General features: G+C 48.2%; 1 protein-coding gene across 2 annotated transcripts in view; it reads right to left on the reverse strand.

Annotated features, from left to right (window-relative positions):
• Positions 1-698: 698 nt before the first annotated feature.
• Runx2 (RUNX family transcription factor 2) overlaps positions 699-25,689 on the reverse strand; it is a 228,915-nt gene continuing 203,924 nt past the window's right edge. For both annotated transcript variants that reach the window (XM_078019941.1, XM_040282023.2), the window contains one exon: positions 699-1,834. In XM_078019941.1, the coding sequence (XP_077876067.1) occupies positions 1,245-1,834 (590 nt within the window). In that variant the 3' untranslated portion in view covers positions 699-1,244. The remainder of the gene's footprint in view (positions 1,835-25,689) is intronic.

Consider the following 25,689-nt stretch of genomic DNA (forward strand, 5'->3'; position numbering starts at 1 on the left):
GTTCCTGCACACCCAAGTCTGAGAAGCGCCAGGAGGGGTGGGGGTGGGGGGCTGCAGGGACCAGGCTGCTACCAGCACCAGGACACAAGCTGGGAGCCCTGCAAAGGCTGGGGATGGAATTTTACTCTGCGAAATGTGGTTTCAGACCCTTGGTTTGTTTCTGGAAAAGGAGCAGCATGTTTGCTTCTGGCAAATGAGCATAACTTACTAAAATTCTCAAATAGGAGGGAGTCAGATGGGGAGAGTTATCTCAGATTTCTGAGATTTACCTAAATAAATGGATTTCAACCAGGGGACACTGGAAATGTCTGGAGGCATTTTAGGTTGTCACGGTTAGGAAGGTGGAAGTTAGGAAGTTGTCACAGTCGGGAAGACTACAGTCATCTGGTGAGTAGAGGGAGGCCAGGTTTACTGGATCCACCCATTTTGCCCAGTTACTTGGGTCCAGAAGGAAGGAATGGAGAAATGGGAGTTTTAAAAACTCATGAGAAGTATTAGAAGGCCACTCTTCATAGATAAGAGAAAAGGTGAAATAAGATGCCAGGAGGGCGGGGCCAGGCCACAGAGTCCTGGAAAGAGGGCAGATGGAAGGAGGAAATGGGCACCCACAGGCTAACATCCAGAAAGTGGATATAAAAATTTTTATTTATTATACAAAATACTTTCTTATTATAAAAAAAAAGACTTAAATACCCACTCCCATTTTCCCAAATACATCAGTCTCTTTTCACTTCTCTATTTTCCAGACTTCTTGAAACATGGTTATAATGAGAAAAAATATAAATTCGTTTCTCAGAAAAGATTTTTAAGAAGTAATGTGTGAAAGTCACCAGAGGGGGATACACCATCGTCAGCTCAAGAAGGAAACTCTGGAGCTTGAATTAATGCTTTGGTGACAGTTTTTTCTCCCGCTGTCTCCCCACATCACACACAAGTCACAGGAGGTGGATGGGGATCAGGGTTCTCCAAATGTCTTGCCCAGGCACATTTTCTGCCTGGAGCTCAAAACAAAAGAAGGGCATTTGAAAGGCCAGGAGGGTCCACAGGATGGGGCCGCCCAGCCCGAGAGCTGAGAGGCAGCTTCCAGACTGACGTGCCAGGGACATCCATTCTGCTGATCAGAGCAACGGTTCTTTTACTGGGTTTGCTTGACTCCCAGGGACCCCCCCCCCCCCCCCCCGGCAGGGAGGCCTTGTGCACTGGGCACCTCTTGTCTTGGATGACCCAGCAGCGCTCTTACTCCATTAGTTGGCATCTGGGGCATCCGGCAGGGGCTGGGGCTGGGGTCCCAGGGATGAGGCCAGTTTAGTGAGGGCCCTCGCTATGACGTCCAGGTGGCCATTCATCGTCCGCAGCTCCACCAGTATGTCCCCGACGTTGGCCTCCAGGCTGGCAGTGGCGGCGGGCCGCGAGCAGGGCGGCGGGGAGGCGCGCGGGTCCTCGGTGCCCTCCTCCTTGCCCGCTGCGCCAGGGCGCGGGGCATGGCCTGTGTCCTGACCCTGGGCGGACGTCCGCTCCCGCTCATCCCTGCGGACGCAGGGAGAGGTGGCCGAGGGGCAGCCGGGCAGCCAGTCGACAAGGCGTGGGGCAGCCTCGGGGGAGGAGGCGACGACCGTGTAGAGGCCAGCGCGGCGAGGGGCGCCGGAGCCAGGGGGCGCGCCGGCGGGGAGTGATGGCGGCAGCAGCGGGGTCAGCACCGCGGGGCCCGGGGAAAAGGCCTGTGGTTCGCAGGAGGAGGAAGGGGAAGGCAGGGCGGTCGTGGAGGGACCAGGCTCCTCCGAGGAGAGGAACAGGGTGGTCGAAGACTGCGAGTCCAAGGTACTGGGCTCTGAATCTGTCAAGGGAGAAAGGAGAGAGGGTCACTCAGCCATCCATACCCATTGGCATTTATCAAGTGCCAATTCTGTGGCCAACTCCATGCTAGGTATTTGAGGAAATGAGTGAAAAGGTGGAAATAGATTTCCTACCCCTCCGAGCTTGCAATCCAGTAAGGAAGAGTGGGTTATCTAGTAGCTAATGTCTCAAGAAAGAAATGGGCAGGGCTGGTACAGAAACCAGGCACCCGGAAGGCATCCTGGTGAGAGGATCTCCACTGGGCCTAGAAAGGTAGTACTGGCAGGAAGACAGAAGGCGTTTCAGGCAGGGGATGACCTTGCATCCCATTTGGGGGCAGTCTGGCCAAGGGCAGTAGGTGAACACTTGACAAGAGGACCCTTGCCTAGGATTCTCAGAAACAGAAGTGGGCTAAACAGATGACCCCCCAACACAATCCCAGAGTCTCTGGATGAATTTCAAGGAGTTCAGGGCCAGGAGCCAGATGACCTTAGTGCTCAGTTTGCCAAACAAGGCCATAGGACAGGGCAAACCCTGTTTCTCCTTTGGAACTTGATTTCATTTCTCCAACCATTCAAGAGAGTTAGGTCTAGTTACCTCCAGGACTCTTCTGGACTGATCAGTCAAAGTGCCTTCAGAAGTCCTCAGTTTGAATCACTGATCTCAGTCCACATCACTCTACAAACATACCTGTGTCAGTTTTCCCCTAATCCTTTCAGCCTCCAGGTAGAAAGTGGGTGGCAGCTTCTTGTGACTGGGAATGGTAACCAGGTTTACCAACCTCAGATCAAAGGTTCTACATGAGTGAGAACCACCTTAGCTCAGCTGTCTTAGCTGCCGTGTTTGCCATCTTCGGGTGCGTGGTCCATGCTCATCCTGGAACCAGTTCTGAGTTTTACTGGAGCCAAGTCTCTGAGGCTCCTCTCCCAGTTCCAGCAAGAGTATCTGCACTTGGCTTCCTGCCTTGTCTGTCCCTTCTGCCCCACCCTTTGGAGATTCCAAGCTTTTCAAGGCAGAATTTGCAGGAGTACCTCAGCTCATTATCTGAGGAGAATGGCAGGATGAGTCATGGGTGAGCACAGCCACTGCACACGAAGATGTGTGCTCTCCCCCTCGTCATGGGTGAGCTGCTCCTTCATTTGGTGTCTGGCTGACACTCAGAGCAGCCCTAGTCATCTGGTGAGCGCTTGGTCCCACATCCGTCCTGACTTCAACGTCCAGACACATTCTCACAGAGCTCTCAGCCCCAGATCTTCGGATATTTAGTTGGGTGGTTGGGGGGGGGTCACATCTTACTGGACCAGAGATGCAATTATTCCTCAGGCAACACCGTGTCACCCCATTTTAAGAAAAAGCCACCAATAAACCTGAGAACTTCTGATAGAAATTTCATGGCGCCTTCTGCTATCGACTTTCCCAGAACTGCCTCACCTCCATCAAAAATAAATTTCCCAGGTTACCATGATTATCTTCTTTTACAAATCAAGAATCCCAAATGCTCCTACGCACATAACTAGATACAGGAGAAACTCCACAAACGGTTTAGTCTGATTTCACTTAAGAAAGATGTTAATGAGCTTCACATATTCAATCCTTGGAGCAGATGAGAGACTTGTACAGTAAATCAAGTCTACTGTGTAAAAATGAATAGAAGCAAGCACACAGAATGTTCTAGAGCAATGTTTCCCAAACCTGAATGTCCATGGCATTTCCCTGGGACATTGTTAAAGGGAAGATTATTATTCAACATATCAAGGGTGGGATCTGAGATTCTGCATTTGATATATGGGCTTTTAAAATCAATGTCATAATTTCTTTGCATCTTCAGGGGTTCCTATAAAATAATATCAGGGTCTTATTGTACAAACAGCCCTTTCTGGAGGTTGGCGGCCCCAGTGTACAGGTTGGAATTCCGCAAGCTCCGTAATTTCCTCCCTTGTCCCTTCCCACAGTCCTAGATCCTTAGCCTGCTTCTCTGGTTTTCTGAGCATTATGACCACCTGACTCTGTGTACTTTGTTGTTGCTGTTTGTTTACTTGAGTGTAAGCCCAGTGAAGGCAGGGCCCTTGCTTACTTCATTCTCTGCTGTGTCAGCAGGATGCAAATGGTGCCTGGCACATAGAAATGCTCAATGAGTTCTTATTGAACAAATGCCATGTAATCATCATCAGTCCAGAAACACAGCTCCAAACACAACAAACTGATCCAGCTGCATGCTATTTGACCATTCAACCCTCCAATTATTTGGAACCCATGCAATATTTGGAACATACTTATGCTAAAAAAATATTCCTTGCTTATCTGATACTTGAATGTTTCTGTGCATCCTGTATTTTATCTGGCCACCTTACAAAAAGTCTAAGCTTTCATCCTGTTTCATAGATAAGACTAAAGCAAAGATGAGTTAAATGTATGCATAGAATTAGAAGAAATCTTTGCTGCTATTTGGATTAATTGCTTTAAATGCAGAAATAGAGATCAATGAAGAACTTGCTGTTCTGTGACACAGATGAGAACTGAGTGAGAACGGCACCTCCTCTCTCCTCTCTCCCCATCATTCAGTCACAGGTCAAATATGCACTGAGGGCCTCATGTGTACCAGGCACAGCTTGAGGCTCAACTAGACAGTGTCTCCATCTGAAGGATCAGATGGGGCCATGGGATCTCTCTTCTCCCACAGGGGTTAGGTTGCCTCCTGCTGCAGAACAAAAACCAGTAGGCAGATCAGAACGGGGAAGAATTCCAGAAAAGCTGCCTGACAGATGCCCCCCAGCTGGTTAGTTAGCACAGATTTGCTCACAAGGTTCTGAGCCTTACTCACAAACATGGGCTAGGCTGGTCGTGAGCCATCATCACCCAAAGATCAGGTACAAACTTCCCAAAGTTACACTCCTTCTCTCCCCCTCCCTCCTCAGCCCTCATTTACTCCACCATTCTGGGGAGAGCTGCTCCTTGAAATGCAAAAGATAAGGTGTGACAAAATTCCAGTGATTCCTGTTCCCATTCCAGTCCTAGAAGTACTTTTGGAAAAATTGCTTATGGAAAAAAAAATCCAGTAAATCAATATTTGAAAAAATATTCAGGGCTGGGGATGTGGCTCAGTGGTGGAGTACTTGCCTATAATGTGTGAGGTCCTGAGCTGGATCCCCACTGGGGGGGAATAAAAAAATGTGCAGTGTCTCTAGAAATGAAAGAATGACAAATGAAAATAATAAATTACTATTTTTTCACTTGTAAAATATTCAAAGTATTCTCAGGCAAACACTCGCTGAAGACAGGATCTCCAGGAAAGACACATTCTCATCCCCTGTTGGTAGCCAGTTGACATGACCATTAGCAGTAGGACACCTCTGCCTCTGCAGAAAGCAAAGCAACTTAGAAACATGTTCTCTACTATTGAGTGAAAAAAAAAGGAAATTTCCAGATCTCATAATGTGGATGATCTTTCAACTGCTTATAAAAAATATGTACAATAAAGATTGGGAGAAAGCACATAAAGATGTCAGGCATGGGATTCCTTGAGCTTGCCTGAATTTTCAAAGCCTTCCACAACAACCACACACAGGTAGCCTCCCCTCCTACTGACCTAGGCAGAAAGTGACCCCTTCACACCCCGCCTGTGTGGCCAGGTCTACTGGCCACTTTCTGTTCAATCTTATTGCTGAATTGGGCTCCATCATTTCTTGACTGGCAACTATGCCCTTGGAAAATTAGGACCCATTTGGCATTCCCTGTCACCTCCCCAGACCCCCCAGGCTGGGGATGCCTGTGGAAGGACTGAAGTGTCAGCCTGACTATGGGAACTTGAGACCCTTCAGATGTTCTCCCGGAAAACCTGTGCCTCTCACTGCCCTTCCCTTCCTGGTGAATAGCCTTCCATTTGTTCAGCCAAACCCCAGGGTCAATCCTGACCCCTCTCTTTAACTCACCCTCCCCACCTCCAATTCACCAGCAGTTATTATCAGCTCTACCTTCAAACTAGATCCAGCATCTGATCCTCTGTCTCCGGGCAGGGCCCAACTATTGGTGGCTGGGCTCAGACCAGGAAATGAGCCTCCTGAGTTCTAGGGCTCATTCTCCCCACACCTAAAGCCTTCTAGATTGGAATGAATTATTTAGAATTGTCCCTTGTTCTTCCACCTCTCCCAATCCTTTCTGACCACCCACTACCACTGTCCCAGGAAAATCCTTTGCCTAACTCGGTCCTATTTGGGGCATTTTAGGTAATAGCTAAATTTATTCATTGATTCATCCAGTAAACACGTACTAGGCCCCTACAGAGTGCCAGGCAGGATTCTCTACAGTGTGTAAAACCAGAGCTAAACCCTGCTCTCATCATGGGGGCAGAAAATAGTCAAATTATTGCACAAAACAAATATGTACCTGCAGCAATGATGCAATCTACATGTTATGAACTAAATATGTAGGAGGCGGGTAAAAAAATCTGCTAAAAGAGGAGGGTTTGACCTAATCAAGGACTTTCCCGGAGGAACTACTGCTGAGGCAGTTCTGAAGGGTGAGCAGTTAAGTAGCAAGGGAGGGGAGAATGTTGGAGCGTGAGCAAGTGCCTGCCGTGGGAGAATGTGCTACAAATAGACAGACACCTAGAGAAAGTCAGTGTGGCATGGGTGGAGAGAGCTAGGGGAAGGGGGCAGGAAGAGAGAAGGCTCAGGAGAAGAGTAGGGGTCAGGGGCTGTAATATACGACATGTACTACCAGTTGACACCCAACGTCCATTCCCTCACCCTCATTTTTAGCTGGACTATGACCACTTAGAATAAGATTGCATTTTCTAGTTTCAGCTAGCAATAGCCATGTGACTAAAGGCTGTACAGAAGAGTGAAAAATGTTATAATTCCTCCTTCTGTAGCCTGAAGGTTGGTTGCAATGGCTGGAGCCCAAGCAGGCCTCTTCAATCATAAGGTGGAAACCATATATGTAATGATGACAGAGCAGAGAACTCAAGTAGCCTGGGTACTCCGTGACTTTTAGGAGTTGCTGTGCCAATTCTAACCGACTAAACTGTAGACTTTTCATATGAGGAAAAAGAATTTCGGTTCAGTAGTAGAGGACTTCCTTAGCATGTACAAGGCCTTGGGTTCAATCCCCAGTACTGAAAGAAGGAAGGAAAGAAAGGGATGTGGGAGGGAGGGAGGGAAGAGGGAGGAAATAAGGGGGAAGGAAGAAGGAAGGGGGGGAAGAGAGAGAGAGAGAGAGAGAGAGAGAGAAAGATGTTTATCTATTCAAATTTGGGTTTTCTATTACCAACTCTTAATATACATGGCCTTCCTAGATGTTTTAAGGGATTTTGCTGTTATTCTAAAAGCAATGAAAAGCTTTGGAAGGGTTTTGAGCCTGAATGTGTGTGTGTGTGTGTGTGTGTGTGTGTGTGAGTGACGTTCAGTTTTGTATTTCAAAACGTTCACCTGTCTGGCAGGTGAGAGGTGGTTGGGTGGAGTGGGCAGGACAGAGCTAGACAGAGTGAGAACAGTTAGCAGGTGGCAGTTACAGGTGAGTAGGGTGGAGGCTCTGGAGATGCAGGGGAGTAGACAGATTCCAGAGGCAGCTGGAATGGGGAAATGAAAGGACTTAGTATCTGCAAGGATGTGGGGGAAGAAGGTATCAGAGAAATGGGGGTCCTCCCAGGCTTCAGTGCAAGGCTCCAGAAACCCTGCCTCTGGAAAGAGAACTTTCCCTTTCCTGCTCTCTGGAGTCTGGGAGGCTCCTGCCCAGACCACACCCAGGCCTCTGGCACAGCTCATCCCTGACACACCTCACCAGAGGCAGCCCTCAAACAGTTTCCCAGGAACCTGGAGGAGGAGAAGCTCTGGAGCCCCCCGGGTGGGGGTGGGGGTGGCTGGAGGAGCAGAAGTCTGTGGGAGGTGGGGAGCTTGGTCTGCAGGAGAGACCTCACGGCTCAGCACTGCAGCTGGGCCTCTGCCTTTGATGGTTCAGCCTTGGCTGGGCTGCTGCCGGCTCCCTTCAGAATGACCGGCACACAAAAAGGAGAGCCGAGTGTCTGATGAACTCAGCTCAATAATATTCACTTCTTTTATTTTCCAGGAACGTCATGAGTCCCACAGGGCAATCTTCTGGTTTTAAGACCTGGTGAGTCAAGTCTGCAAATACCTCTGACTCAATCTGAGCCCAAGTTCTCACCAGGCATCTCCCAGGAATGGGGCTCAGCAGGAGAGCGGGGACTGGCCCACCAGTGATAGGGCGAGGACAGTCAGCTTCTGAGTGAGTGGGGTGGAAAGAGCTGGATACTTGACCTGAACCACACTCTCAGGGAGAGCCCACGTGTACTGGGCACTTACTAACTCCAAGCCAGGCAGCATCTCTTCCAGTCTTCATGGAACACTGCATGGATTCTGTTATTGATCTCATCTTACCATTGAGGACTGCAAGGCTCAGCTACACTAGGTCCCCCACTCCCTGGCACAAAGCTGGAAGCTTATGCCAAAGGCTCTTCCATGTGAAGGAGGACCTGTGCTTTGGGAAGTGTTGCAGGCACCAAGAGAGGGGGAAGGAGGAGGGCCTCTGTGAGGGTCTGCTGTACACTATGCCAGAGATTTGCCACAAGGACTGCACGATAACAACCACCTGGGAATGCCCGGCATGGAAAAAAGAAACAAGAAGTTCATCTGGAAGCCTTCTAAACACTATCTGTGTCCCCCAAAATTCACTGAGGATGTGAGTGGGGTGGAGAGGAGGTGCCCTGTGGTTGAAAAGCTCCCCAGGTGATTCTAATATGAGGTTTGCCCAACAAAAGCAATTCCTGTGTTTTCTCACTTAATTCCAACAGTGACCCTATACTTGTTTGCAAATGGACAAACTGAGCTCACAGATTCTGATGGCTTGGACATAACCCACGGTGGGCAAGACCCATATCTCAATCTGTTTCTGAATGACTCCATTCCAATTGCGTTGCTCATTCATGTTGATTCCATTCTTTCAGACCTTGAAGAACACAGAGGGTCAACCTCCTTTGTTTTGTGTTGAATTTTTGTCCCTTTGGCCTCCCTTTTGTTTAAACTCAAGTGCCGTCCAGCAGCTGCCTGAGAGGAGCAGGGCAGGCTCCAGCCTGAGTCCAGCGGATGGTCCTGGGGCAGCCAAACCACGGGCTCTGCTCCAGCCCCAGCAGGGATGTGCCCATTGACTCTCCCAACAGCACTGCCCACCTTGGTGGCCTCAGCCCCTGATGGGCCACCATCTAAGGGTTAGAGGCCCAGGGAAACTGGGAAAACCCTTGTTCTCTATTTCCAGCAATGTTAGTGACTTCCCAAGGAGTGACATTGGAAAAGCCATCACTCATTTACCTCTGTGTAAATCACTCAGCCTCTCGTTCCCTGGTGACTGAGGGTTGGGCTAAAGGAGAAGGACATTCCTCATGAATCAAGTTCACAGCAAAACTCTGGGAAGGGTGAGGGAGCCATACGGGCCGATCCTATCAGCTGGAAGGTGCTCCTTGCTCAGAGTTCTCTTAAGGAAGGAAGCAAGAGGACATTAAAGCAGGTAATGGACACTCATGGTCACAGCAGCAGTGTGCACAATAGGTAAAGGGTGGAAGTAATGTGTCCACCAGTGTATGAATAGATAAAGGAAATGTGGTGCATACATACAAGGAAATACTACATGGCCGTAAAAAGGATGGGGATACATGCAGCAACATAGATAAACCCTGAAGACATCATGCTGGGTAAAATAAGCCAGTTGCAAAAGTTAATGCACAAAATAGTATATGATTCCTCTTGCATGAATTTCATGGAGTAGTCAAATGCATGGTGACAGAAAATAGAATAGTGGTTGCCAGGGGTTGGGGGCACAGGAGAGAAGAGAGTATTTCATGAGGACAAGAAAGTTCTGGGAATAGATGATGGTGGCGGTTGCTGAACAATGTGAACATCCTTAATGCCACAGAACCATATGCTTAAAATAGGCAAAGTCTGTGTTGTATGTATTTTACTATAATAAGGCCAGGAGGTATAACATCTTAATTCACAATTTTGCCCCAGAACCCTACATATGCATTTTGTAAATGTCCACAAAAGTAGAATGGAGGAGAGGTGACAAAACACCTGCTGATGAAGACATTATAGATCAGATGCCATGAAACACCCCAGGAGGTCCCTGAGGATAAGGAGTACTTACCCAGCCCAGGCCCCATGCTTCAATGCACTTCAAAGATGTTTCTTGTGCCACTCAGCAGAGTGAAAAAATTCTATGAAAGCCTCTTTGTTGAGACTGCAGATGCAGGTTAGAGGAAAGGAAAGTCTAGAACCACTCCTAGACCCATTCTGGTTTCTCAAGCAAAATGCTCACCACCTCCAGCACTTCCCAGCCAGGCTGCTGCTGCTTCCTCAGGACCACACATTCCCACAGGCAACAATGACCACGGACACAGGAAGGAATTATTTCTGTTCAAGAGTTCCGTGGCCCTCCACCACACTGCTGGCCACCTCACCCTGTTAGCTTTCGCCCTGCTTTAACTGCTCTTTGAAGCAACAGGTGGGAACCAGGCCTGCTCCCATCTCAGGGCCTTGACACTTGCTGATCCCTCTGCCAGGGATGCACCTCCCTCAGTCATTGCATGGCTCGTACCCCTCAGTCCTTGCTCAAAGCACCTCCTCATGAATCCTCTTAGAATCCTACCTACATGTGCCACCCCCACCCACCACCTCAGCCTTCTGTCCCTCTGACCCTGTGCATTTGATGCTGTAACTCTCCTGTTGGCGCGCCCAGAGCACTCCAGATGGATCAAACTGTGCCTGCATGAGGCTTGGAAGATCATGTCCTCAGTTTGAAATGACTGAGTGTCGAATGCACGGGCCGAGGGACTTCATCAAATGGCTGAAACTTTAACGAGGACAGAAGGTGGAGGGAGCTTCTCTACTAAGCCAAAGAATTTGAACTTTAAGCAGGCAATGGGGAGCCACCAAAGTGTTTTAAGGAGGCAAGTGATAGATTTGATTTGCGTTTTTAAAAGATTACTCTGGCATTCGGCCTAGTGGAGGCCGACCTGGAGAAGTAAGGCTGGAGGCGGGGAGACCAAATGTCCCAAAAGATGCTTCAGCAATAAAGGAATAGAAGAGTGAGTCCAGCCAACCAGTATTAGAAACATTTTTTTTTCTAGGAATAGATTGAATTTCAGCAAAAAGAAATTTTCCTGCCACCCTTTATGACAATACTGTGAATGTTGGCTCCTGCCCTCGTTCATGTTGGCCACCCTTGGTCTTTCATGCATCACCATTCAATAAAAAGCAAGCATGGGTTTTATGGGATTGTTTGTTAAGCCCTGAGCCAAGCTTTTTTACTCGCTCAGTCTGGCCACTCTGCCAATTTGTCAATTGGCTGTCTTTTACATATAGGGTGTGAAAGATAACTCAATGCATCTTGGTGAACATCTTGGAAGCAGAAAGATATGACTGTACATAATAGATTTTTTTTAAAGAGCTGATTGTACAACCTGTATATTCTTTGGCATGAATATGTCTGAAGTACGGGGAAAAGGAGAAACAGAATGAGAAAGTTATTCCTACCCCATAACCAACTTTGGCTCAGGAAGCAAAAGTCAAAATAGATTATGTGCCTTAGCAATGCCTCCAGGGTTGAACAGTTCCCAAATCAACCCATTTAATCCTTCCTCCTGGAAGGCCACTCACCTTTGAACTTTCTTTTCTAAAATACCATTAAAAAAAATAACAATGTCAGGGCACAGTCCAGACCCTGCAGAAGCCCAGGCTCCCTGCCTGCAGAGGAAGAACTCATCCAAGGGGCCATCTCACTTGTAAAAAGCAGGCTGCCTATGAACTCCACGGAAAGAGCTGGGCTATAAAAGACGGCATTTTGGCTTTAACAAGGCCAGGAAGCCCGAGCACAGCCAGCTGGGTAGTCTGAAGGAACCCAAGGATATTAGAACCCGGGGTCACATGGAGCCAGGACGCCACCAGGAATGCAGGGAGGAGAGACAGTCTGGCGAGGGGCTGGGGGAACAACTGGACCCCTGGCCCCGACTGCTGCCAGCTCCACATGAGTCAACAGGAGAGGGAGGCAGCTGGGACATCAGGCGGGAGGAGCGGTCTCACAGGATGGATGACAGGCAGCTCTCTGCTCAACCACGTGGGGCTGGCCAGTGCCTCTTCACACAGCAAAGCTCCAGAATCTCTGGGGGTGCCAGGTATGGCAGAGGTACACAGCCACATCCACCCACCAACTCATCCAGGACATGCATCTCAGAGTTTGCTCCAAGATGCCCCTTGCCAAGCCACCACCTGCACTGAGGAAGGACATAGTGGGACACCCATCTGGAGAGGGGAGGGGGTGATGGCTCCATCCCCTGAAGCGCCAAGCAGCACAGCTTTCAACACAGATAATTAGTGAGTTAGGACAGAGCTGAGGAAAGGGCCCAGGGTGCTCCAGGTCCCTCCCTTGTCTTGGGGAATCAAGTGACCCACTTGGTAAATATTCATCAATTGAATAGCCCTATCTCTCTGGCACTTTATGCCGCCCTGGGAGCAGATCTTGGTTCCTAAAAGCTGATGCCCTTGTGTCTGCTGCCACCTGTGACCACAACCTCCAGGCACGTAGGAGCAAATACTCCTAAGAGATGGCAGGGCCAATGTAGGTTCTCTAATTGCCCCAATGAGGCACTTTTAATACCCAGTCCTTTCTCCCAAGGATTCCTCTGAGGCTGGACTCCCAGCCGAGCAGCTTTGTCTCTCCCTCAGGACCTCTTTTCTAATTTGGGCCTGAGCTTTCCCTTCTCTTCATTCCATGCCATTCCTCCTAATGATAACCCTTTGTGCCAGGCTCAATTATATACAGAGCTCAAATGAGCAAGCCCGACTCTAAATTTGGCCTTCTCCATTGGAAGGGAGGGCCTTGGGCATCTTGCTTTGCCCAGAAGGAAAGATACTGCTCCCCGTGGAGAAACTAAGCCAAGGAAGGGGGAAAAACTTTTGCAAAAATAAAAATCTAGAATGAAGAAACAGACCAGCACCGGCTGCCCCAGTCACTGGGGCCTAAGGCTGAAGCCACATCTTCAGCCAGGCCTATTAGGACTCTTTGCCCTGCCACAGGCATGCAGAAGCAACAGACGGGCTTTGATTTTTCCTTTTAAAAACGTCCTCCAGCCTGACCCTACCTATGCTCTCACTGCAGGGTTAGCAGAGGGTGAAATGAGAACATGCGCCGGGAATTTCCTGACTTCTGTGAATTTTTCTCAAGATCTGGCTGTGAGTCAACGTGATGCACTTGTGACACGTGGAAGAACTCGCAGTGGCTTCCCCTCCCTTCTGGAACACCATGAAAAGCATCTCCCTGCTGAGTAACAGAGGATGAAAATCCAGAATGTCCCCTCCCCCATTCTCCCTCCATACTATCCCCAAGGGAGAGGAGCTAAAGAAACTGTTTCCACCAAACTCCACCAAGACATTAATACTCTGCAGAACTACAGGAAGAGCTCTGTGCATGCAGCTGACCTCCTTTCAAAATTAAGCTCTTGCATATGATTTTGTTGAACTTTACATTTTTGGCATTTAGAAAATGGTAGGGGGTAAGGAGAAAAGAAATGAAGAACGAAGGAGGAGCCTGGCTCCGATTTACAGTGTCTGACATAATCTGAGAACCTAAAGCATTCCCTGAAAGTCCAGGCCAACTGAGGGGAGGTAGGTTGAGTCACTCTTTCAATCATATTGATGTGGACAACCAATCTCAGATCCTCAGACTAAGTAGATTCACTACAATTTCATGTGTGAGTTGTCTGGCTACCAAGAATGGATGTCACTTGCCAGTGGAAACCAGATACCACCTGTCTCTCCTAGTGATAGTTGATAATTGCCCCCCAGAGTTTCAGAGAGGAGTACTTAAATCAACGACATCTTCAAAAGATCCTGGAATCAGAACCAAGGGAGTGTGAGGATGAGACTGTAAATGTCTGCGAAGCCTGGCCTCCCACGTGGGGTTGGGAGCAGATGATCAAGCCCTTTGCCTACTATGTAAGCACACCCAACAGCAGAGATTGTGTCACCATCCTTAGGGTGCACAAGCTTCAGCACTTGAGACCAAAGATGAACACCTTTGACAAATACAGCACAGAATTTCTAAGGTCCTTGTGAGTTTAGATGGAATATCTTTCTGGAAAAGGAGGACACCAAGAGAGTTGCACCAAGAGTGAAAATAAGACTTCTTGTGCCCAAACGCCATGCCTCTAGCCACTTAGACCCCATCTCCTTCTAGCCCAAGACCCTAGGGGACAGCCAAGCATTCACAGCTGTGGAAAGCATAATTTGAAAAGGGAAACCTCAACTTGAAGCAAAAGCTAACTTAGGAGAGTCGCCCTGTTTCTCCCCTCAGTCTTCCTGAGCGCAGACCTCAGCTCTGAACAGTGACAACTAGAGGTCGCATGCCAGAGCAGCTCTGCACCCCCACAGATCAGGGCATGGGTTGCCCTGCTCTCCCCAGGATAGACTTTGGCCACACACACTGGGCCACCACCAGACGTGATTCCTGAGGCCGCCACAGGCTCTCACACTTTCCACCACTCTGGGTACTTTGTGTCACTCTTGGGTAAAAGTGAGACCTGTATTTTCCATGGTGCTCTCCACCAAGGTGAAGGTCATTTCTCTTGTTCCCCTTCCCTCACCCTGTCCTTCTCACATGCACACGCACACTGGCATGTGGTCTCACCACTGTCAAAAGAGACAACCTTTCAGTTTCCCTCTCATTCTGGGGGGGGGAAACTGGGGGGGTTATTTACTTACTTATAAAAACCAAGAGAATAAGAATGAGGTTAATAACATGAATCAAATCTTAATGAACTAAGATTATAAAATATTTCATCTTAAATTTTAATTGTATATTATAGACATGGTTGGTTTATGGTTAACAGAACTTTTTCTTTGCTTGTTGTGGGGTGGGAGGGCAAGGAAGGGCATTCTGAGCTGAGGTTCTACCCAGAGGGCAAGCAAGAGCCTCAGCCTGGATTTTGTTCAAGACCCAGACAGGACACTCTCATTGGTGGGCTCTGGAAACGTTTTCTTTCAACTCTCTGTATAAAAGCGGTAGTTCCCTTTATATACGATGAGCAAACAAACACTCCTTTCCATGGTTGATAGGAAGAAGCTTAATTATTGTAAATTTGTAAAGTGTTTTAAGGTGCAAATATTAAAGGAGTAACGTGAGGGGAAAAAACACTACCGTGGAGCAGATCCTGCTTAGTTGTCATACAGGACCCTCAGCCCTTCCCCAGGGTCTGATGACACTTGGAACAAGTACCAGGAGCTCTGAAGGCTTTAGAAAGTCCTCATGTAACTTCTTAACTTTATTTTCTTCACCTTTTTAAAAATTTTGCCTTTTCCCCCCTCTAAATTCAGCCAAACCCTTTGCCTTCTCCGTGCATAAGGAGAATGGAAATCCTCTTGGCATTTCCTTGCCTCCTTCCGCCATGCCTCCCTCCAGTGCCCTTGTTCTCCACTTATACCTCCTATTTTCCCACTTGGCACGTTTTTGTAAATTAAAATAAATTTGACTTTGAGCCCTTAGCTGTAAATTTTGCTTCTGCCTCTTTGACTGAGCACCAAAGCAAGGTACTGAGTCCCCTTTCTAAGCCGGTGCCCTGGCAAGGACACAGAGTCAGAGTGGAGCCCTGTGCCCAAGGAGCCCAGGCAGCACCAGATGGCTCTTCCCTACCCAAGGCTTTGGGACATAGCATCACACTCAGAGTGTGGGAAAGCACCCAGGCAGCTGCTCAGGGTGGCCCTGGGGCAGCAGCCAAGAATGCTCATTGTCCTGGCTGCAGCTGTGTCCCTAAACAGGTGCTGCCTGGAGGCTAAGTGCCCAAATGGGTGACAACCTCCCTGCCCAGGCACACAGAAACATCCCAGATCAGGAACTGGAGGGCTCTCTCCAATTCCCACTTCCTCTTCCTGAGGCCACAGAAAGGGTGAGCAGAAGGCAAGTCACAGGTACCAAAAGGCAGCCGGGGCCATGTTCTCTCTGCCCTCTACCCTCAGCATGTGATTAACAGGACACTCAACAGATCAGGGCAGCCCCTCCCTGACCCCAGACCGCTCTGGCATCACTCAGGGGAGGAATGTCCTCAGAGGAGGAGGCATCTGGTTCTTCACTGGCTGGCATCACACCAGGCACCAAACAGCTGCTGCCACCCACACCACCCTCCCTGAGAATCCCTGCCAGGCTCAGTGTTCTGCTCCCCAAGACCAGAGGAAGCAAATAAAGGAGAGATGGAGTGGGTCTCAGCCTGGGGACAGGACGGAGCTAGGCAACCTTCCTTCTGCCCCTGGGACCCTCTTTGCCTCATCACTTCTTTCTTCTCCTTCACCTGTTCCTCCTCCTCCCCCACCAACATCTTCTCTCTTTGTCTCCTCTCCTGCTGGTCTATGTTCCCCCCTTCAGCCAGTCCTCCTTTCTTCCTTCCCAGCAGCATGATGTCTTCTCAAGGCTGGTTACCTTGGTGTGTGTGTGTGAGGTGTGTGTGTGTGTGTGTGTGAGAGAGAGAGAGAGAGAGATACTGAGCTGGTACAACTGAACAGCAACCCCCATCCTATAATCGTGTTTTATGCATCCCTGCAGAAATGAAAACCAGATCAGAAACACTGGATGTGAGTCCTGCTTGCTTCTGTGTATAAAATCTCCTACCCCAATGCGTTGTGCCTGGGGAATAAACTCCTATCTTTCTTACCTGTGTTCCACTTTGAAAACAGGGTTTCCAAGGGGCTGTTAGCTGGGGCTCCATGAAAATTCAGTCCCGTGATCAACTCATGCTGATACATTCTGAACCAAACAAAGCTAAGTGGTTTCCTTACTATAGGAATTCTCTAAAACCGTAACGTGACGAGGGGCATGGTAAACATGCAAGAACAAAAGACAGAATTCAAATTTTTCTCAATTTATCAAGTCCTCCATTTTCGAGGAATAGTTTAGTTTGAGAGGCAAATATCCCCCTTGGCCCATGCTGCAGTAGCCATCAGCTCCTGAGTCTGCACAGTGTCTAGCACAGGGCCCTAGAGAGTCTGTCCCTTAATAAACACCAGCCCCTCTGCCTTCCTTCAAGCCAGAAGAGCAAAAGTTCTTCCAGAACCTCAGACTGTCCCTTTGGCAAGTGAGGAACTAATGCAAGTCTTTATTCTGGGGTACATTTCAGCCATGGAAAAAATAAAGGGATACCAAGGTTACTCTGTCCCCCATAAGGCCCCCATACAAAGCCACACCCCACAGATGTTCGTTATCAGCAGTACCTGCAACAGTACAACCGACTCATTGCAAAACCAGGAGAACCACAGACCTGGCACTGCAGGCTAGGACTATTTTGATTAGAGCCCTTGCCCTCCTGTTCCCACTTCCTCAGACCTGCCTCACTCTTTCAAGCCCCTCACTAATTGACACACACTTCCTGAATCTGCGGGAGCTAGGGCCCTAGGACCATGTCCTGGTCTAGAACCCTCCAGACGGCCCCATGGCCAGGACACATGCCCTTGGCCAATTTTGTTTCCTTCAAATCAGGGGAAAGTGAGGGGTCTTCTTCCTGGGAATTCCCAGAGCTGTCTGGGAATGTTGGCAATGCTGCACAGCATGGGACTGAGGTGGGTAGGAGGCACTGTGGGGGCCAAGCCAAGGAAAGGGCCCGGGGAATTCCCATAGGGTGCCATTAGCATGGAAGCTTTGAAAGGCGGCCTGTTCTTTACAAAGGATCCTTGCACCTATTGCCATTCAGAGCAGCAGTGTTGCCAGAACACTGTTCCTATCATTTCCTTCTTATTTCCCAGTGACACTGTCCCTACAAAGAGGAATGAGGAGCATGTCAGAATCAGGCAGGTGAGAGTACCTGAACAACTGTCACTCTGCTAAGAATCATACCAGCACTACAGACCAATACATGTTCCTTCCTCTTCTGGTGCCTTGGCAGAAGTACCTGGGGGCAGGCAGGAAAACACAGCTCAGGAGCACCCATGCCTCTGTGCCCAAGTGTAAGTCACTTTCCAGCCTGGAACTCAGTGTGCTCATCTGCAACATTCGCATAATGGCTCTCTCCTGGCCTCTCTGGTGGGGGCCTCTGAGATTCTTGTTGGCCCGGACAGGATATGTGAGAGCCAAGTACTCCTCATTCTTTATCCCAAAGCTTTCCTTCCTGCTGCTCAGCATCTCTTCCTCTTGAAGACTCATCCAGACTCCCTCTCTGCTAACACAGGAATGGACAGGAGACCCAAAGTTCTCAGCTTGTTAGATTCCAATAACAGAATTTCACAGCAAGTGTCCCCCGAGCTGCCTTACCTGGAACAAACTATGCATCTTAGAAAAGACAGGGCCCACCCTCCCATTCCCACTTGCCCAACACTAACTACAGCTGTCTCCTCACCTCTGCAAGCCCTTTCCAGAGAAGCTCTCTAAGAAGTGGCAGAGCAAGCATTGCTTTGGACCTGTAGAGATTTAATCAAGGTGACCTCACCTCCATCTTCCTTCCACATGTCACTCACATGAGTGAGAGGGAAGTAAACTAGTGGGGGGAAAAACTGAGGAGGAGAGAACAGGCTGGCTCTCTCACCACTCCAACGGCCAGGGCCTGCACTTCCGCCACAGATTCTCTGAGGCTGGTTCCCAGCATTGTGACCAGCATGATTCATTTGGAGGCCTAAGAAGAGAAGATGTCTTTCCCCCAGCAGAAGAGCCCTCCAAGTAGCCCAGGGCTCAGGAGAGGTGCCCAGTACACCTTTGCCTCCCTGACTATGACTCACAGAGCCCCATCAGCCCAGGCCCAGAATTTGGAGTCCCAAGATGGGTCCCAGCCCTTCCACCCGTCTCTGTCTCAGGGAGGAACCTACTGGAGTCCTGATTCCCAAGCTGATACTGCAACTTCCCTTCTTTAATGTCAGAGCCAGAATGCTCAGTGCTTGAGGTAGCACACAGAAGAGTCCAGAAGCACCACCTGTAATGTAGGGACCCTTTATCTAGAGACAGCACACATGGGGAGAAGCAGGAAAGGGAAAAAAAGAAATGGGGAGAAGAGAAGAGAAAAAGGGAAGAACGTTAGGCCAGGAAACCTTTAAAAATGAACTTTCTCTTCCCAAAAAGAGGAGTCTGAATGGCCGAGGAATGCTGCAGAAAGGAGCACATACAAGTAAATAAAAGTCTGGTTATTTTAGGACTCGGTGGAGAATGGCTGCTGGTGGTCTGCGCCTTCCTCTTGGGGGGTCGGCATTCGTCCCAGGGAAGAAACTGGCTCATCAGCAGTCTGGTCCTGCCGCCCGCAGTGGCCAGCATGGCAGCACGGTGGGCGGCCACACGGGTGGCGGCTCCGGCCACACCTCAAGGCTGTCCATCCATGTGTGAGAGCAGCACTTTGATATCTGGCCACGAAAGGGCAAGTTCTCAAAGCCCCCATTCATGGACCCTACACACAGAAGCAGCAAACAGAAAAAAAAAAATAGTGTTTCCCATTGGTCTAGAAAGGTGGGTTCCTGTTTATTAATGGAAGACCACATAAAGAATGCATGGTTGCAAATGTTTCTTCCAAGCAGCACAGAAGCTGGTGGCTGGAGGTTTTAAAATTCCATCCAGGAAGTACTTGGGACAAAAAGTTGCCGCTGTGGGCCCCTATACTAGTTTTAGAGGGAGAGTTCTACCAAAGCATGGGCCCTGCCTCACCAGGCCTGATTTAGGGTATTGGGGCTTCCCAGAGCCGACAGTGGGGATAGCAGTTGCAGTGACCCCCTCCTCACCATCCTGTTTCCTGCTAATTCCCCCCTTTTTCTTCCTTCTGACTCTGCAGCAGTGAGAAACACCCAGGGGGAATTTTTTTTTTTTTAAGTCATTGGCAATTAGCTCCCTGTGAAAATCAAAGAAGGGTGCAAAAGAGTTCCCTTGGAGGAAGGAGGAAGCCCGTGGTTCTCAAGGCAAGGTCGGCTCCCGCCTTCCAGCCCAGACCACAGGCTGAACTTCCCACCTACAGCAGGACCGTGGAAAGGGAATTAAGGAGCAAACTGGAGATAAGATGGAGGCTAGGGCTCTCTTTTGAAGCTTAATTAAAGCAAACTGATCAGTCTTGTGCTGCACATGCCACAGACTATACAAACAGCGAAGAAAATCGTTAACAGGGAGATATGTTGTTCAAGAGCAGGGGTGTGGAGAGGAAGCTGGTTCAGACTTCAAGTGCAGTGGAGAAAATCTGGACTATGATAATTAAACACAAATCATGCCTGGAGGTGGAAAAAAAAAATCCTGGTCTCTCCAGATAAGGAGGAAAGGGACCAGAAGGAGAATGGATTCAGAGCTATCTATATTTAATTTATTTCTTTGGCTAATCCTTATTTCTAGGTGAAGGTATCAAACAGGCCTGTCACCAAATCACAAAGTTGTCTCAAATATGTGCAGAGTGTACCCCATCTAGCTCCCGGACCACCAGCACGTTTTATGATTTCTTTACACCACAAATATTTGGCAATGCTGAAATCACCCAATAAAATGAACCTGGGGCTTCATCTGCAGTTCTGAGGTGCTCTCCAAGTGTTTTCTGGAGACTGGCCCAAAATAACCACTGCTCATCTTATTCTAATATCACAGCAAAATATGTCCTCCTTCCCGTCTGCCTACCACACCTGTGAGGGGAGGGGAGGTCTCCATCTGGCGTGTGCGCTCACTGCTTTTGCTGTTGATGCAGCCTCTGTTGTTTTCCATACACACAGACGCAGACGCGGTCAGGATGGATTGCCCATGGGTGACAGCCAAGTCCCATGAGCAGACTACAAAGCCAGTCTTGACCCTCCGCAGACAAGGAAGTCCAGGCTAGCCAGCAAGGCAGGGGCCACACCTGCCACTGTGGGCACCCACAGAGGTAGCTTCATGGCCTGAGTCAGGAGACCAAGTCACAGAATTCTTCCATCCTGAGCCTTTCTGTCTCTTACCCTCCACCTTCCAACCTAGAGAATGGGGTCAGGTCAAGTTCAGTCAGGGATGCACAGGAGCAAGTGGGGAAGAAGGTGTGTAGGAGACAGAAGGATGCCACGGTTCAAAGGTGTCTGCCTCAAGAGGTGGGTATCGTAAGCAAGGAGAGGGAAGAAAAGCAGGAGGCAGCCTCCAGGACATCAGGCAGAGAGGCACCATCAGCAGCCTGTCCCTGGCCACCGAATAAGAGCTCACCCCACATGAAGACCCTCACCTTTCCCTGCTACACCAGGTGGAAGTGCTTGTGTGATTTGGGTTTCACTCCAACCATCCTGGTCTTACTTAGAGAATTTGATGTACTTTTCCTTTCTTCACAGATGAGAAAATAGGTACGAAGAATAGGTACTAAATGAATCAGAGGAAGGCAGGCAGGATTCCTGTGGCTGGGCCTAACACTCTACCATCCAGAGTTGCTCAGGATCGATGAGGAAGGTCTCAAACACCTTCCTGAAAGCCTGCAGGAATCTTCAGTTGCCTTGCGAAGCACCTGTCTCCAGGAGCCCCCATGAGTGAGTTCTAGACCTGAACTTGATGAGCAATTTCCTCCACCAGCCCACAAACTTCTAAAGCCTGGACCACACTAGGAAGGAAGCAATCCAGGACAGCAGCAAAAGGACCCGGCATTGCACCCTCCTCCCCCTGAGCCGAGCTCATGGACACAGCAGGTTCCATCAGCATCCCCCCCACACACCCACACCCACACCACAAATGTGCCCCCTCCAGGAATAAAAGCTAGATCTGGGCCCCAGAGTGTAAGATAAAAAAAAATCAGCCCTGTTGACCGTCAGATGGAGGCATATCTAAAAGACCCGAGAAGAGCAAGACAAGGACAACACAAGTCAACGTTTCTCCCAAGATCACACCATGCTGCAAAATGAGTCATGATCCCTCTTTTTAGTGATTGCTTTGTCAATGATTTCCCCAATTCTGCTTCTTCCCTCATGCTCAGTAATGGCTGAGATACCAACTACAAAATGCCCCCGCTACGTGCTGACATGCAACACGGAGTGGGTCTGTTTCCTCCAGTCCCTCCTCACAATCGTTCGGTCTTATAACAGTCCCCTCCCCTTTCTGTCCTCCTAAGATGCCCCTGGTTCACGAGGTATGTTTTTCCTTGCTTCTGCAAGTTACCAAACCTAGTTCTAGTTAATGATGGGTTTATTGTCAGTGATTATCTGTGGGATTCAGTTTCCAAAGTAATTAAGGCTAAGTCTTCCTTCAGACCACGGTAAACCCAGCTTCCACCAGGACGATGCTGATGTTCTGCTGAGACATCCCCTAGTCACCAGCAATTGGTTTTCCAGAGAGTTGTAACAGTCCTAACCACAAGGTCAACCATCTGTGTCCTTCACCTTCCAACTTCTCCTGGAGGATGCATTTCCAGTATGCAACTAAGGACTCCAGGAGTGGGAAAGAAGAAGAGAAGAATACCCTGAGCTCTGAAATGCAGGAGTTATCTTTGTACTCCTGTTGTTGTTTTTATTTTTGCAATATTTTCTAATTTTTGAAATAATAAACACTGCAAAAAATTCAGACTCTAGAAAAAAACACAAAAAATAAAACAAACTTGAAACCCACTAACCTATTAGTCACCATTAACATTTTGGAAACCATTCTTTCATCCATCTCTTTATATCTAAATATATGAACCCATACACAGTTCAGTATTAGTGAGACATCATGGGCACTCTTAGTACCTACCTTTTTCTCTTGTATGATAATTATTTCATATATGCCAGCTCCCCACTTCCACACTCCCAGTCCAAGTAGCCCGTGTTAGCTCTTGGGCCTCCTGCCATGCTATGCCCTGCTCCACTGAAGGGTTAGGTTTTAACAGTGGCTTCCAGGGAAGAAATAGATGGAGACCCACATATGCAAGAAGGGAGTCTCTAGAAGTCATAAGACCTCAAAACCTAGACACTGATGTGCAGCTGTCATTTTAATGATCACTGGAGTTGTTGCTGAGCCATAACTGAGTTCTGCTTAAAATACACTTGTGGAACAAACAGAGCTGCCTTAAGGTGTCCCCCTCTGCCTCCTCCCAGAACTAAGTCAGATGAGTGGGAGGGCAATGTGGATTCTGACATTCCCCACCGCCCCTTTAGGTGATTTTTTTTTTTTCTGTAGGTATTTTCTGATAGTTCTCTATGTGCAGCAGTGATTTGGGCAGGATGGTTCCAAACCAGGCCATTTATAGCCTCCTTGATGGCTTCACTCCCCACACAGAAACCTCTCCCCAAGCATACTAAACCCAGCTCCACTCTACTCCCATAGAGTAGCTGCCTCCTGTCTCTCTTTCCCTCAGCAAATTACGCTAGATCTTGATTTTCCTGCCCTTCACCTAAATGGGCTAGCCATGTTTTTGCGTTGAATTTTTCATGCCTGCCAATGCATGCCACTTATTCAATGTCTTGAATGACATCTTCCAGATTCCAAGTAAAATAAATGCCCTCTTCATAATAAGCTACACTCTACAGCATGTGATAAAAATAAGTGTCACTTTAATCAAATCTACTTTAAGAAATTCAGATGTATACTGAAGATGAATTAGATGGTTATTTTTTGCTTAAAAACAATTATTTGCATAAGGAAAGAATATCCTATTTGGGGCTACAGAAATAAGTGATTTGTGCCCAAGGTTATAGGAGTATACTTATTGCATTCAAGAGAGGGGTGCACATCTGGCTGCCTGTCTGTGTGTGTTTTCTGCATCCTTGAGCCTGGGCCTCTGGTCTTTGGCCTTTTAAAATCAGGACCAGGTTGCCTGCCACATAGCTCTCCCTGTGTGTCACTCTCCAGAAGCACCCCTGCGAGCCAGATCTCTGCTGTGCAAACAGGTGCTGCAGAGTTCACCCAAAAGATTTTTTAAAAAAACAAAAAACAAAAACTTTCCACTCAGAACAGGCAAGCTTTACTTTTTTAAAATAAGTGTTACTTAACAGAAGGCCTCATAAAGCTCAGAAAACACGGGAACATCTGGTAAATGGTGTCAACTTTACACTTTCTCCAGCACAGGGTACAAGACTCTTGTTTCCACTGGCATTAACTCAAGGATACAGAGCTCTGAGCTGGTGCGTCTCTGCGTTCCTTGCCCATTTTGATTTTCATGGGACAGTCCCAAGCCAGCAGGTCTGTCTTTGCCTTCAACCAGGCCAGCAACAGGCAACCTCAGGGCCCCAATCCAAGAGGCAGGGAAGAGGTAGGGAGGGCAGAATAAGATGAAAGCCCAAGGACATCACCCCTGCTTGATAGACACCCTGCACACTGGGAGTTGGGCCACCAGGGCTGGGGGAGCCAGGGGTGTCACATGTGATGGCCTTTTCTGGGTACCTTTAAAATATCATGAGAAATTGTGGTGTTGATATTCATTCATTTATCCTAGATGTTAAAGGCCTTTGCCTGAGTTGGGTGCCAGGAGCTGGGGAGGGTTACTCAAAAACATGTAAAGTCAACATTTCTGAAACTCTCTGGAAATGCAGTCAAAGTTCCATCAGCAGATGCTATTTTCTACACCTGTTTTCGTATCATGGCAAGTAAGGGCTCCACAGTGAGGTCCTGGCTCTTCTCTTGGACAAAAGGATAACTGCCTTCCCACTGTGTGACTTTGAACCCCAAGGGTAGCCATAAGAAAATGTCAGAGAGACTATCTAAATTTTGTGTCCCTAAGAAACACCTCCAATAGCAAACACTCAACTTTGTGCAAAGCCTTTTGGAATGCATCGTATTCAGGCTCAGGACCTTCTCACTGCCCTAAACCCAGCAGACACCTAGCAGACCATGCACCTGGGGGCAGCTGAGCACCTGGACGTGAAGGAGGACAGATTATATGTTCTTGGGCAAGACCCTCAGCTCAGTCTCAATGTCTTCATCTGAGAAACTGTTCTTTCTCACAAGACTGATATAAGAAGCAAAAGACTTCACACATATGAATGTGGTTTACAAGCCATTTCACAATTGTTATTTATCATCATACATATATGATTGTGTTTTCTGAAATCTTCATTTAAAAACTCCATCAGTCTAATGAAAAGTAACAGAAAGTCTGCCAAAAGTTTTCTTGGAAAGAAAGTTTGCTGCTGGTGAAATATACTGTGTTAGAGAAAAGAGTTCTTTGGCATACACACCCCCACCAGTTCCCTGTGTCTCCTGCCTTTGAAAGTGGAGCTGCAGCAGCCATTCTGTAATCGTGAGGCTACAAGCCTAAGGCTGCAAAGTGAATATGTTGAAGATGGCAATCTATGCCATCTGTGCCCAGTCTGTGGCAGGAAGGAGGCACAGAAAGGGTCTGAATATTTGATGATATCACTGAATCAATGCCAGCAAATGCCTGCTTTAGGACTTTTTGTTGTTGCAGGGAGGTGTGTGTCTATTTACATAAACCATCATTGATTTGGTTTTCAGGACTTACAGCTGAAAGAGTTGTAACATTATCTAGGCCCTCTGTTCTCACAGGACCTTGTGTTTTCCTCTAAGAAATTCATCATATTATAATCCTTAGTTTCTGTGAATGTGCTTATCTCTTTAATTTCTCTTGACCCAGTTAGGTTTTAAGTTCTATAAGGGTAGCAATGACAGCTGTCTGGTTCACCATCAAACCTCCAGTTCCTGGCTCAGCATATAGCAGAAGCTCAATAAATACTGGTTGAATGAATGAATGAATGAATGACTAGCACTTGTTTTGAATAGACACTTGTCACTTTACTTCCTACTCCAAGAAGGATTAATATGAGGATCTCTCAAATTAGTATTTAAACTCTGGCATCATGGAATGACCTCGCCAGCACTTTCACTCCAACACCTCATTTGAGTCAGATTTTCCATGCCAGTCAAGCCATCTTTCCTTGAGAATAATGCCCAACGTAGACCGCCTAGAGGAACCTCAATACGTACAAATAAAGA

The sequence above is a fragment of the Ictidomys tridecemlineatus genome, chromosome 8, assembly GCF_052094955.1.
Source record: "Ictidomys tridecemlineatus isolate mIctTri1 chromosome 8, mIctTri1.hap1, whole genome shotgun sequence".
NCBI lineage: Eukaryota > Metazoa > Chordata > Mammalia > Rodentia > Sciuridae > Ictidomys > Ictidomys tridecemlineatus.